Source organism: Vombatus ursinus, unplaced genomic scaffold, assembly GCF_900497805.2.
Source record: "Vombatus ursinus unplaced genomic scaffold, bare-nosed wombat genome assembly UNPS02014942.1, whole genome shotgun sequence".
NCBI lineage: Eukaryota > Metazoa > Chordata > Mammalia > Diprotodontia > Vombatidae > Vombatus > Vombatus ursinus.
The window spans coordinates 7,140,546-7,156,024 of NW_020954720.1; the positions used below are offsets into that span (position 1 = coordinate 7,140,546).

General features: G+C 37.2%; 1 protein-coding gene across 5 annotated transcripts in view; it reads left to right on the plus strand.

Annotated features, from left to right (window-relative positions):
* Positions 1 to 15,479, plus strand: part of TBC1D4 (TBC1 domain family member 4) — a 217,068-nt gene that overhangs the window by 146,203 nt on the left and 55,386 nt on the right. For 4 of the 5 annotated variants that reach the window (XM_027844547.1, XM_027844546.1, XM_027844548.1 and 1 more), the window contains exon 8: positions 3,465 to 3,584. In XM_027844547.1, coding sequence (XP_027700348.1) covers positions 3,465 to 3,584 — 120 coding nt within the window. Of the gene's footprint in view, positions 1 to 3,464; positions 3,585 to 4,739; positions 4,772 to 15,479 lie in introns of those variants that run through there. The other variant, XM_027844550.1, reaches the window with a different exon arrangement.

Consider the following 15,479-nt stretch of genomic DNA (forward strand, 5'->3'; position numbering starts at 1 on the left):
TTCTGGCTATATAGATATTTATTGGCGAGGTGATTTCTCTGCTTCTTAATATGATGTCCAGGTTTGCCATAGCTTTCCTTCCAAGGAGCAAGCATCTTTTAATTTTGTGACTGCAGCTACTGTCTGCAGTGATCTTTGAGCCCAAGAATATAAACTCTGACGCTGCTTTAATTTTTTCTCCTTCTGTTTGCCAGGAAAAGATGAGACCAGTTGCCAAGATCTCAGTTTTTTGATGTTAAGTTTCGGGCCAGCTTTCACACTGTCCTCTTTCACCCTCATTAAGAGGCTTCTTGATTCTTATTCACTTTTTGCCATTGATGTGGTATCATCTGCATATCTGAGATTATTGATATTTCTCCCAGCAACTTTAATTTCAGCTTTTGATTTGTCCAGCCTGGCATTTCCTGTGATGTACTTTGCATATAAATTACATAAATAAGGTGACAATATACAACTTTGTTGTACTCCTTTTCCAGTGTTAAACTAGCCCATTTGGAAAACTCATTGGTGGCTACTAGATTGGAAAAGATCAATTTAAATCTCATTCATAAATGGCCAAGGAATATTTAAATTATCGAACAATTGTGCTTACTTCATATACCAGCAAGGTTATGCTGAAGATTCTGCAAGCTAGGATTTAGTGATATTTGAACTGAGAATTACCAGAAGAGCAGGCTGGTTTTTGAAGAGGCAGATAAACTAGAGACCAAATTTCCAATATTTTCTGGATTATGGAGAAAGCAAGGGAGTTCCAGAAAAACATATACTTCTGCTTCATTGACTGTACTAAAGCTTTTGACTGTGTGGATTATAACAAAATGTGTGACAAGTCCTCAAAGAGATGAGAGTACCAGAACATCTTTCTTGTCTCCTGAGGAACCAGCATGAGAGTCAAGAAGCAATAGAATCAAGCATGGAACAATTGATTGGTTTAAGATTGGAAAAGGAGTGCTTAGCATAGTACCTAGCATATAGTAGGCACTTAATAAATGTTTATTGACTGATTGATTGATATCTGGATCCTTACAATAACCACCTTAACTGATTTCCCTTACTCATCTCTTCTCCCCACTATTCTATCCTGAACAATGTCATAAAATTAATCTTTCCAAAACATTCCTTTCATAATATAATTCCCTGGCACATAAACTTTCAGAGGCTTTTCATCAGTCATAGGATAAAACATAAAATCCTTTCACTTGGCACTTAAGATTTTCTATAGTCTGGCCTTGTCTTTTTCTTTACTTTTCTGTGTGATCATCCTTTTGGCAGATTGGTCTCTTCTCTGTACTTTGGGTATACTTTGCATATTCTCTTCTTTCATGTTTTAGCTTAGATCATATCTTCTGCCTTGAATATCCTTCAGTTTTTATTCTATCCATCCAGTTTGAATTCTATCCATCTTTCAACACCCCCTTCATTTTCTTGTTTTCCATGAATGCTTTTCTGACTTACCCTGTAAGAATTAAAGTTTTTTGAGGGCAAGAACTATTTCACTTCTGTTGTATCTCCATTACTTAGCAGAGTTCGTGGTACATAGTAGGTACTTGTTTGCTGGCTGATTGATTACTTATACCCGGCGGGTGTCAAGCTTGTAGCTCACAGTTTTCTACTTCAATGTATGGCCTTCAGGAATCTGTTTCATTTGAGTTTGACAGCACTTGTTTATACCACTCATTTTACCTTTTTATTTGTATATCACAACTCCCAATCAGACTATAAATTCCATTCAATTGAAGGACCATGCTTTATATCTCTTTGTATCACTTACAACACAGTCATTGCTCAACTTTCGGGGAGGTAATATTCCTAGAAGATGCTGTGAGGGTGAAAAACACGAATGTTGATACATCAAACCTATGGGAAATAGGGTGTTAGGTTTACGTGACCACTAAAAATTGTAATCTTTTACTAGAGCTTGCTGAAAATACACTTTTCTACATACAGTTCCTTATAACAAAACATTAATTCTGATAATATGTAGTTTTCCTAACACAGTAATCATGAAAATACCCATGAAATACAAGGGAGAGGAGAGGCAGTACTGAACAGGAGGGAAGGGGCTGGGGCAATGATGTCAGAAGAACCTGGAGGTGAAAAAGAGAAAAGGGCAACCTGCCATCTCTAATCTCCCTTTTGGCTCTGTGGTTGAACTCTTCCCTATAAAAAGCATATTCCTTGGGGTGAGTCCCTGACTCCCCAGTCCAAGCTCAGAAGTCTGGATGGCTCTCCACTCGGCCTCACTCTGGGAGCAGCATGGGCAGAGGCAGGAGGCCTGACACTAGGCTACCCTAGCATCAATGAGAGGGCAGGGTGACCACCATCTCATTTACCTGTTTCTTCAGTTCCAACATTGTGCACTTGAAGGTTACTTTAGTACTTCCTAGAGCAGATTCTTTAACACTTTTATGAATACTTTTCTTCTTTTTGCGGATATAAACTTGTACTCATTGGGCCTGTCTCTTTTTCTCTACTACACATAGCCATGGAATGTGAGTGGTTACCAACATGAAAGTTAAAATGAAGTTACTAATAAACTCACATGAATGCTTGAAGTTACAAAAATTAAGGGTGCGACTATTGAGGATTGACTGTATCTTGCACATAGCTAGTATTCTGTTGTAGCATAGATAGAGTTAGACCATAAAGGTCACAGTGTCCAGTCCTTTCTTTTTATGAGTGAGGAAACAGACATTAAATCCAATATCTTCATTCAATGTATATTAGAAAACCTAGGCATAAAAAGGTTAAGGGACTTGCCTACGTGTAAGTTAATTGACTGATTAAGTGCTTTACTTGTGTGCTTTTAGTGTACCTATGAAAGAACCTTTAGAAATAGAATATAGCTCTACTTATTCTCTGACTGGTACTTTGTTCATTGGAATGTCCTGCTGCTGTTTTCTTCAGCCTGCTTGGTATAAAACCATGTAGCTTGTAAAAAAAGACAGATTGTAGTGGTAATCAAAACAGTATCAGTGACTCTCATCCTACCAAATTTAATCACTTCTCATTTCCTTTAGAAGAAATACACAGTAGACCTGAACTTTTTATCTTTATGCCTTCTTTGTTTTTGCTCTTAACACCTGAAGCTGTGTTCTCTATATGCGACTTGTGCACAGTTTGAACCACTGAAACATACCCTTTATTTAGGTACAGTAGGATTCTTAGGTTGTCTAAGATGTACAGTAACCCAAAAGAAAGAAGGTAAGCATGATTAAATGTGACCGTGTGATATAGTGAAAAGAACATTGTGTTGGGAGTTAGGACACCAAGTCTCCAAACCTAGTTCTTCCTTACCTTGTCAAGTTACCTGGCACAGGTTGCTTCACCACTTCAGACTTTAGTGTCTTAATAGGATTTGGGGTGGGGGAGGGATCAACACTAGAGGTTGCCTAAGGTCCCTTTCATTTATTTGTTTCTGTGATTCTGTTTCAAAATTAAAATTTATCTTTCTTCTTTTATAGACACTTTCTAATAATACAGTTCCTGAAAATGTGGGCAGCAGTGGCAGGTTCAAACTTGACATTTTGAAAAACAAAGCTAAGAGATCCTTGACCAGTTCTCTGGAAAATATCTTCTCAAGGGTAAGTCAAGTACTTTTCTATGTAATACTGACTGTAAATCAAGGCACACTGTTTCATTTTTTCTGAATAGGCTAACAGACTTTTAACTTGTCATCAATTAAATTAATAACCTTTATTTAAGTGGACTCTAGTTTAAAGAAAATTGTAAATGTGATCTTTTATATCTGGTGTTATTATGCTGATTCTCATACCTGAATAATCTGTAGAGTTTGATTAGTGGAGACAAATGCACAGAAAAATGGAAAATAGAATATTTAAATTTTGATACTTGAAGAACTCAGTGTATTTTACTACACAGAATTGTTACAAAATCCCTCTTTTGTACTTCTCTGTGATCTAAGGGAAAATCTTGAAAGTAAAGGAAGTGCATATTGTGAGAAATAAATTAAATAGAATATTACATATACTTTACTATTAATAGTAGAGATAAATATATTTCAAGAACTCAATAAAGTGATCATTGTAGACTTAACTCACCCCAAACAAAGCCTTCTCAGGATGTCAAATCAGTCAGCCAACAAACATTTATTAAGTGCTTAAGGGCCCATATGTGGGTGGTAGTTATGTGAATAGAGAGAAGGGAAGATATATCAGACATGTTATAAAGATAAAAATAAGACATGGCAGCAGATAGGGTATGTGGGGTGAGTGCTAGTGAGCAGTGAAGGATGACATCACAGTTTCAGGTCTGAGTAACTAAGAGAATGGTGGTGCCCTTGACAAGAGGGGAGGATTTGGGGAGGAAAGATAATGAGTTTTGTTTTGGACGTGTTGAGTTTGAGATGCCTACGGGACGTCCAGTTTGAGATTTGCAAGAAGCAGATTATGACGGGAAACTGGAAGTCAGGAAAGTGTTTAGGGCTGGATATATGTATCTGAGAATCATTAGCATAGAGAAGATATTTGAACCCTTGGAAGCTGATGAGATCACCAGGTGAAAAAGTATGGAGCAAAAGTTCTTAACCTTTTTGTGATATGGATCTCTTTGCCAGTCTGGAGAAGTCCATGGACCCTTTCTCACGATAATGTTTTCAAATGCATAAAATAAAATACAGAGGATTACAAAGGAACCTTTGGGAGGGAGAAAAGAAGAAGGCCAAAGACAGAGTCTTGGAGAATACCTGTGTTAGTGAACTTGATCTAAAGGAAGATCCAGCCAAGAAGACTAAGGAAAAGTGGTCAGACAGGTAGGAAGAGAACTATCAGAAAGTTGTCAAATAAATTTAGAGAGTATTCATGTGTAAGAGAGTGATTGACAGTGTCAAAGTCTGCAGAGAGGTTAAGAAAGATGAGGCTTAAGAAAATGCCATTGGGGCAGCTGGATTGCTCAGTGGTTAGAGCACTGGCCCTGGATTCAGGAAGACCTGAGTTCCAATGTGGCCTCAGACACTTGACACATACAAGCTGTGTGACCATGAGCAAGTCACTTAACCTCATTGCCTCACCAACCCCCCCCCCAAAAAACCCCCCCCAAATCCTCAAAAAACAAAAGAAAAGAAAATGCCATTAGATTTGAGAGCAGTTTCAATTGGATGATGAGTTCAGAAGCCAGATTGCACAATGTTTAGAAGAGAGTGAAAGGAGAGGATGTAAAGGTACTTATTGTAGAAGGCTTTTTCAAGAAGTTTTGCCACGAAAGAAAGGAGAAATATAGGATGATAGCTAGGAGAGGAGGTGAGGGTTTTTTAAGGTTGGGGAGACACATGGGCATGTTTGTAGGCAACAAGTAGATAAGGAAGATATTGAAGATTAGCGAGGGGATAATAGAGACCAAATCTGCTGGAGACAATGGGATGAAATGGGATCAAGGGTGCATTTAGAGGGATTTGTCTGGATGAAGAACAGGGCCAACTCTGTGTGTGGAGCGAAGGAAGACATACTGAGGTAAAGTCATCTCAGTGAGATAAGATGAGGAGAAGCAGGAACTTTTGGTGAATGACTTTTTTTTTTTTTTGGTAAAGTTTGTGACAAGATCCTCAGCTGAGAGTGCAGTATAGAGTTTGAGGAGAGATAGAAAGATTTGAAACAACAACTGTGGTGAGTGGGTTAGGGCATTAATTAGGATAGTGTAAAAGGATTGATTTACTGTAGGGAGGGCCCAGATGAGTTTAAGTTAACATGACTTTGCAGTGGACCCTGTCATCTTGGTTTTATGATATTTTCTAGTTCTGTTTAGCAGCAGAGGAATAGGAACAATGGGAATAATCCTAGGATGTAATTTTGTAAGGCATAATCAGTGATAGGGTAAGGGAGTGAGGAAAGGTACTTGAGTGTAGAGGATAGTTTATTATTTGAATTGTTTCACTAAGGGGTTGAGGTAGAGAGAGGATGAAAGTATAGTCAGTGCAGAGTTGATGGCCTGGGAAAAAACTGAGGGGTGAAGGATTGGAGGCTACAGTGATAGTGAGTCACAACATAGAGGGAAAGATGGAATAATAAAAGATTATGATTATATAAAGGAATTTTAGATGAGTGATGGCAAGTGATGGCATAAATGATGACCATTTATGTGTAGCTATGGAGGAGCAGAGGGGTAAACCATAGAAAATTATTACATTGAAGAACTGGGATAGGGTGTTTGAGGGAGTATCAATAAGTATATTGAAGTCTCCTAGAATGAGTGCAGGGGATGGGGAGGAGAAAAAGGACATCAGTCAGTTATTGAACTCATTGAGGAAGAAACATTTCCTAGGGTTTCATAGAAAACAGCTACCGGAATCTTGATGGGGATAATAAATATGGATTGTCTGAACCTCAGAGGAGTGCAGTTTACTTAGTGATGGTGGTAGAGGGAAAGTCTAGAGGGAGTAATTGGAAACAAGGAATATTCCAATCCTCTCACTGTGACCAGTGAATGGTGGGGGAGGGCAGGAGTGAAACTGCAGCTAATATTGGAAAGGGTGGGCAGGGATGCAGTGGGGAGCCAGATCTCCAGAAAATGGAAGGAGTGAGAAAGGAAAGATTTAAGATGGAAGCAAGTTTGTTAATGGTGGAACAAGCATTTCAGAGAGCACAGTGGAACGAGTAAATAAATTTGAAGTGGGGCATTTGGGAGGTAGGTTTGAAGCGAGTGAGAGTAAGGAATCAGGTAGTAAGGAATGGTGTTTTGTACAGTGACAGCTCAGGATTCAGAATCACTTAAATGAGGAGAATATGAGGGCGTGGCAGTATGATATTTTGAATGAGTCCTTGCAGAGTATCACTGACTAGAGAGAGCGATCTTGTGAGGATTGCAGGAAATTGAACTATTTAAGGCCTTCCCTTAAGGTCCATCCTTATTGCATATGGTGATGTTCTGTCCAATGAATTCCAGAAGGTCCACCTGAGAGCAGGCAGAACAGGCAAAGGTAAAAACTGGAAGGCGGCAGGAACTGTCACTTTGAGGTGAATTTGGTCCAGGCACGGCCTTCCAACCACTGGAGAAGGCTTTATTAGAGACAAAACAGAGGCTCGAGGTTGGTAGGCTGGATCTGGGGCTAAAGCAGAGCTTCCTGGGAAGTCTCTGGAGAGAAGAAACCAGAAGCCAGTAATCTGGATTTGGGGCTGATGTAAGACTCTGAATCAAAGAGATCAGAAACAGGTGGCCTACTGTTAATACATTAACATTTTATTTTGAGATCCAAGTGGAAATTATTACAGGGGGTACAAGGCATTTCTGAAAGTATTTCGTGCATATTAGCAAGCTCAATTCAACGATCATTTATTGAGCTTCTACTATGTGTCAAATTACTGGAGATATAAACATGGGAAAATAGTGCTTGTTCTCAAGAAGCTTATATTCTACCAGGGAAAATAGTATATACGTAGATGAGTATGTACAAAATACAGACAGATTAAACAAAGTAATTTGTGGGTTTGAAAATAATAACTTGGGAGGTCAGAAAAGGCCTCCTACAGAAGGTGTCAGATCAGTTATTCCTTTTGAAGGAAGCTTGGGATTCTACAAGGAAGAGGTGAGGAGGGAGAGCTTTCCAGGTAGGGGAGAGAGCCTACAAAGGGAGAGAGGCAGGAGATAGATTGTCAGGTTTGGGGAACAGCAAGCCAGTTTAACTGAATGGAGAGTGTGTGAGGAGGAATAATGTGAAATCTGTCTATAAAATAGGTTGGATCCAGGTTATAAAGAACCTTAAGTGCCAGTCAGAGGGATTTTTATTTAATCATAGAAGCAATAGAAATGTACTGAAATTTCTTTAGCAAGGATGTGATATGGTCATATATGTGCTTTAATAGTATCCATTTGGCAGTTCTTTGTAGGCTGGACTGGACTGGGAATAGACTTGTTAGGAAGTTGTTACAGTAGTCTGGTCAAGAGGTGATTTTTGAGGGCTTGAGCTAAGTGGTGGCCATTGTGAGTGGAGAAGAGGGGACAGATATGAGAGATGTGGAGATTTAGAGCTAGAAGGGACCTCAGAGGCATTTGGATGTGGGAGAAGGGTGAAGGAGACTGAAGTTTACTCTGAGGTTTTGAATCTAGGTGACTGGAACTATGGTATCTGTTTTTGGGAAAGAGAAAGTTAAGACCAAGAGTTACTAAGTTGGGGTTGTGAACTTTTAAAAAAATACATAAGTATTTCAGTAAAATGGATTTCCTTTATAGTCCTCTGCATCTTATTTTATGCACTTAAAGGTGTTATTCTGAGAATGTTCCTTTGGTTCCACTAGATTGCCAAAAGGTGGGGGAGGGGAGGCCTATAACACAAAAAAAGATTAAGAATCCCTGCATTTGGAGCAAAGATAATGGGTTCTGTCATGGGCTCTTGAGTATGAGATGCCTATGGGCATCTAGGTGGATGGAAGTATTTAGCAGATTTGTTAGTGCCATGACATTGCAGATTAGGAGAGAGATTAGGGAGTCATCTGCATAAGTAGTTTAAGATTGTCTTCTGAGTGAGATGCAGAGATGAGAGCAAATCATTGCGGCACTTACCAACTACAGTTATCCCTTTTGTATCATGATTTTCCCTATCATGCTTTTGATATATCTTGAGAGTCAGCATAAGAAGTTAAATGGGAATTTTTTGGGAATTCAGTGGAAGCCACAGATGGCATATGAAGGCCGGCAGATAACACAGACCCTATGACCAAATACTTAACCAAAATTTTACAATAAAGTACTGTAAATATCCCATAAAAGAAAAAGAAAAAAATTCAGACTTCTCTGGTACAGAGGAAGGGTGAAAAAAAATTTTATGCTGATTTTTCAGATTGTGGGGGTGCCATGCTCTTAACTCCTGAAACGTGGAAGGGATAACTATTTCATGTAAGTAAACATAGTGGTGCAGTGGATAGAGTGCCAAGCCTGGAGATAGGAAGACCTGAGTTCAAATATGGCTTCTGACACTTACTAGCTGGGTGACCCTGGGCAAGTCACTTACACTGTTTACCTCAGTTTCCCTACCAGTAAAATGAGCTAGAGAAGGAAATGGTAAACCACTTGAGTATCTTTGCCAAGAAAACCCCAAATGGGGGCACAGAGAGTCAGACACAATTGAAAAGTGACTCAACAACAAAAAAAATAGCAGTAACTCAGTTCATGAAGAACACAGTACAGTTGAGGAGTCTGGAAAATAGTATATATTGTAGGAAAATCTAAATTGTGATTATGTAAATAAGGGTTTTAAAAACTGTGTTTTCATGTTTCATATCTACAGAAGGTGGTGAGGATAGAAAGAGTGGTTTCAGTGTGCAGCTGTTTTAATTCCACAGTATAGTGCTTTAAAAAAGAATAATATCATATGCCTGATCACATTTTGTGAGAATGTCTTCTGGTCATTCTCTGAACAGGCACAGCAGTAAGGTTTTACTTATAATGCATAAATGCCTTTAAAGATAGATTTATACATATACAGGGGTACAGAATGATATTGTGAATTGTTAGTTTTTCAACTGACTAAAATATTTAAAACAGTAAAAATCAGACAGTATATGATAGAGAATTATAAGAAATTTTAATAGAGATTGTGTCCTACAGTAGGAAACTGCTTAGCTTTAGGAATTTTCCATATTTGTAGAATAGAGAATTAAGGGAAAAATACTTTGTGATATTATAATATATTGTAGCTATTTTTTTTTGCTGGTATTCAAACTACTTCCTACCTTGCAGAAGAGTTCAGTGGTGAATGTGAACATTTACAGATAGAAAAACTAGGACACAGAGTGAATGAGGAATTTGTCAGAATAGTTTATTAGTGGAATCTGAGATAGAGTCCAGGTTCCCTGACTTCCTTATTTCTTTTTGTTTTTTTAGACATAGGTGGTATTTTTTTTTTAAGTGTGGAGGACTGAAAAGTACAAAGTAATTTTTAGACTCGTGGTTTAATCTACTTGATATCATCTACATTCCCGGCTATATTTGTGTTCCTACTGCTAGTGTCATATTTTCTATTAGGATAGGTGAATATTTTTTAAAGCCTGGTACCATGCCAAGTAATATTGTTAACAGGAGAAATAGTCAGAAGTTCAAGAGATGACTTACTTAAAGCATTGTTTAGTGTATAATTTAGGATTTACTATATCAGTGATTGTACATGTTGAAGATTCATATTCCAAAATGGTTCTTTGAACTATGTTTTTCTTCATAATAATGATTGTTCAGAAATTTGTTGAGTTGCTACCAATAATGAAGCCCTAAAACAGTAATCCTATCTATTACAAAGTTCTGTCCGTTGTAACTATATTATTGGATTATTCATTTAAGAGTGTGGTACATGGTGATCTGGGGTTACTTAATCTCAAATAAGGTAGGATTTAAGAAGCATAACTTGAAATATTGTGGAACTGCAAAATGCAGATTATTGGAGCATAGTAGGTATCGGTGTTGAGCTTAGGCAAAAGCATCATATTTTTTAGGGAAAAAAGAAAGGCTGAGCCATTGTTGAGGCAACTCCTTATATAATTTAAAACTTTATAAGCTTATAATATGTTTAAGAGCTTCAGAAAGGGAAAAAATATTGGCTCCTTTAAGATTCCAGTTATCTAAAAATTTAATCAGTGCCTGCTATGGGTCATATACTTAGGTAGACACTGTAGATAGAAAATTTCCATTAAGAATCCAAGTTTTAAATAAATTGCAAACAGACAAGCTATAATATATAGATAATTGATTCTTCCCTTAGAAGGAATGGAGGGAACTAGAAATAAGTAATATAGTATGTCAACAAAAGCCAAGATCTATGACCATATAGGTAAATTTATATTTGTAATTTTTTTAAATAGATTTTATTGATATCTTTTTTTCCCATCACCAGAATTTCTTAGTATATCCCCCCCTACCCTCCAAGAGAGCCATCTGATATAACAAATAAATATTTTTTAAAGAAAAAAAATGGGAAAGCCTATCAATACATCAAAAAAATCTGCAAATATATACAATATACCACAGTGTTGACACCCTACCGTTTCCCTATGGTTTCAAAGGAGTGGGATGGGTGTATTTTCTTGATTTTTCTAGTTGTTATACAATTCCCTGACCCCACTTACTTTGCTTGTATTTTGAACATATTTTGTATTTACTCATTGATGAACATGCATTCCCCCTTTCCCCCTGCTAACTCCCTGGTAGAATGTAAGCTCCTTGAGGGTAGGGATCATCTGTCTTTTGTTATTTGTATGTCTAACATTTAACACAGTCTAGTGTATAGCAGGTATTTAATAATGTGTGTGTGTGTGTGTGTGTGTGTATATACTTATACTATACTATTCCTCCAAAAAACCCAAGGCATCAAATATTTAACAATTTGAAGGTGTATTCATTCCTTATTGCCTTACATGAAACTTAGTATTATTATCTTTTCGTATCAAGAAAAATCTGTATTTTAACAAAAATAAATTGCCTTGCTAAGCTTTTATCTCTGTGTACTATAAAGACTTCTGTCTAATCTATCCTCATGTATTATATTTTTAAACTAATTATGATGACTGTTTAAGTCAGATTCACTGCGCCTTTTTGTTTTCAAACACTAGTTTAATGAACTATGGAGAAAACAATGCTGTAAAAAATGAATTCCATTTGTAGGTAATAATTCCTTATATTGTTATATAGTACTTTAGGCTGGACAGTTACTTATCTTGGGGTATTGTCAAGTAGTTTTGTATTTCCGTTGAGGATTAGATTGGGATTATAGTATCAAGTTGGTGAAAGAGATCTTGAAGGTCACCTTGTTCAACCCACTCCTTTTACAGAGAGGAAAAGGACCTCTGAGGTCCCTTGTAAGCTCCAATGTTCAATGCCCCTTTGACAGTTTGACATCCTTCTATTTGATGCTCAAGGGGGTTTGAAGTTCTTCCTCTCTACTCCACCAGGTTCTCATGCTTGCACTGCTAAGACTGACATAGCCTATAAGCCATCCCTAGTAATAGACCTGCAGATCTGTTTCCATCAAGGTGGTGTGCTGTAGACTTCACATTCCAAAGTATTTCAGATTGTGAGACTTAAGAAGGTTTTACTTCATGCAGAAAAGAATAGGCTTATTTTTGTGATTTGGAAAAAAGTTCGTGTGGTATTCTGGATTGTTTAGTGAAAGAGTTTTTTTTTTTCTTTTTGCATATCCAGACTTGCCAGTTTTCTTTCCCTGGGCTATGTAGTTAGTATAAGGCTGATGTCCTAGTCATGTGGTTTGGCTCACAATCACTGCCATTTTTAGATGTCAAGATGTTTTGTATAGCTCACTACAGTTGTTTGTGAAATAGGATCACCGTTAAATATGTAGAGAAGCTCATTAGCAATACAGAATGAGTCCAAGGGGTAACGTTGATACATGTTTTTACCAAATTAGTAAATGGGAGAATTGACAAAGCTGTCTGTACAAGGATTATAATACCACAGTGGTATATCCCAGTTATCCAGCTATAAGCATATTTCAAGCATATATCTTTTCTCAGTGTAACATTTGGCTTCACCTGCTTAAAACAGATAGCCTCATAGTCAGGTTAGATTAGAGTTGTAAAATAAATGTTCTATCTTTTATTATGTGAAAAACCATGAATATGACAAGTCATTGTCAGTGAAGCAAATTCTTTGGGGTTTTTTTTCGCAGTAGTGGTAATAATTTTGTGTTATATTGCTTGAAAGGATGAAAGGAAAGAAGTAATGAATGAACAAAAAAAGGAAGAAAGGAAGAAAATAAGTTTTTATTAAATGTCTCCTATTGCTAGGTACTGTGCTAAGCACTTTACAAATAACATATCATTGATCCTGACAAGAACCCTGTAAGGTAGGCACTATTATCCCCATTTTACAGATGAGGAAAACTAAGGTAGATAGAGGTCCAATGACTTGCCTAGGGACCCCCAGTTAGTAAATGTATCCTGAGGCTGGATTTGAACTCAGATCTTCCTCACTCAAGGCCCATTGCTCTATCTACTGCACCCCTTAGTAGTAAGAGGAGTGCTTGCTGCATGAGCAGTCAGGAGATGAATTTCGATCCTGATTGTGGCACTTACTTGATATGACCTTGAACAAGTCACTCAGTTCTTTTGAAATTCACTTTCCACATCTGTAGATTGGGGATAATAATAGTATATTTGGTAATGACTGAAGACCTTTCATGGTTATGCTGTAGAATCGTACAACTGAAAGCACCTTCCCAGGTCATTTATCTAATCCAACCCTTTTCCACCCCATTTCCTTCAGATAGGATAGCTCTTAAATTATCAGAAACAGTTGAACATTAGAAACCCCACAGTTTACCATGGTTAACCTTGAGGAAAAGTGTTTTTTAAAATTCTAACATCGATCCTTTCTATAGCTTAAGCTTAAAGATTTTTGGTTTTAATTTTGGTAGAAATAGAAAATAAATAATAGTTCCCATTTTTTCTGTGTAAAAAGTTTTTCACGTATTTGAAAACTGTTATTAAATTGTCCTCCCTCCCTCGCCTTGAGCTTTCCATCGAAGTTTTATTTTCCTAGACTTTATGTAACTTCATGGGTCTCCTTTGAATCCCATTCAGGTTTACTGATACCCTTTCTAGTTGTGAAACTAGATTTTTTCTTTTTGCTGTTCTAGTAAGGGCCTCCCCAGAGCTAAGTACAGTAGAAGAAAGATATCATATTTCTCATGTGCTCTGCTTTTATTTACTTATCCTAGTATAATGCTTGTGATTTTTAACTAATTGCTGACTTAGGAAAAAATAGAAATCCTGGCCAGATACATGAGGTTATTAAAAAAAGGCCATTAAATTTTCCCTTTTGCCTACATAGAAGGATATCTACATAGATATGAGAAGTAGACACATGTCTGGCTGGCTCACTATTCATTTAAATACTTTTTGTAGGTTATCTTATTTTGATACCTCAAGTTTTCTTTTTCTGTTATTTTTCTACGTGCAAAAGTTGATCATTTCCAGAGTATCAGCTTTCTGAACTTACCTTCGGTTAATATGTATGCAATATGTTATGAATCCTAAACATATATTTCACAATGATCTAGAATTAATGGATTTTTGCAAATTCAAGGTGCCATTTGCCAAGGGGACAGGAATTTTTTTTGCCAATAAAACAAGGTAGGTAGATGGCTGAAGATTTCCTAATTAGGAATAGGTTCCCAGAATCTATGAAGTGTTATATATTCTGCCTATTCTCCCATTGTTTCTGAAATGATAATATTTCAAATACCTTCCTCATAGGGTTATTGTGAGAAAAGCACTTTGCAAATCTTCAAAGTGTAGAAATGTGATTCATTTGAGTTATTATTAACCTATTGTCCTTAGCGTCATGGATCTAATGTTGGATGTCTTGGGTTTATCTTCTTATTGTTGGCTCATTGTATCGTGGGCACTATAATTATACCTATGACTAAAATATTTGGAAAAATTTAACCTACAATTTCCCATATATCCATTCCTTGCTTATATTCAGAAGTAGGAGTTTATAATTTTATATTTTCTTTTAAATTAAACTTTCTTATATAGCGGATAGAGCATCGGGCCTAAAGTCAGGAAGACTTGAGTTCAGATGCATGCTCAGACACTTACTAGCTATGTGACCCTAAGCAAGTCATTTAATCTCTGTCTGTCTCAGTTTCCTCAACTGCCAAATGAGGATAATAATAGTACCTACCTCTGAGGATTGTTGGGGAGATCAAATGAGATATGTGTAAGGCACTTAGCACAGTGCCTGGCACATAATAAAAGAACATAGTACCATAGGTGCTTAATAAATGTTTACTCCCTTCCCTTCCTTCCCTCCAATACCCAAGTGGGGAGGGTGAGTTTGGGGAACTTAGACATTTGGTTATTTAGAGTTTATTGGAGAAAACTTTATTTTCTTAGAGAAAATCTTAACTCTGCTCTTCTTGAGTGTGTGTGTGCATATATATATATATATATGTGTGTGTGTATGTGTGTGTGTATGTTTTACATTTATATTTTTGTGCCTATGTATTTCTGAGAACAGCAGCTTTAGAGATGAAAAGTTGTTGTTGAGTCATTTTCAGTCGTGTCCAACTCTTTTGACCCCATTTGGGGTTTTCTTGTTAAAAATACTGGAATGGTTTGTCATTTCCTTCTCCAGCTCATTTTACAGATGAGGAAACTGAGGCAAACAGGGTTCAGTGACTTGCCCAGGGTCCCACAGCTAATAAGTATCTGAGGCCAGATTTGAACTTAGGAAGATGTGTCTTTCTGACTCCTGGCCTGGTAGTCTATCCAATGTGCCACCCAGCTGCCCCTAAGATGGAAAGACCTGGTTCAAGTCCTGCCTCTGAAACCCATTAGCTGCATGATCCTGACCAAGTCACTTAACAGTTCAATGCTCTAGGGACACTCCAAGATTCTCAATTGCCAAAGTTTGATGATCTGTAAGCATTTTCTAAGTATTTACTATGTTCCAGGTACTGTACTAAGCACTAAGATAAAAAGAAAGAGAAAATCAGCACGATGCCCTCAAGGAGCTTACAT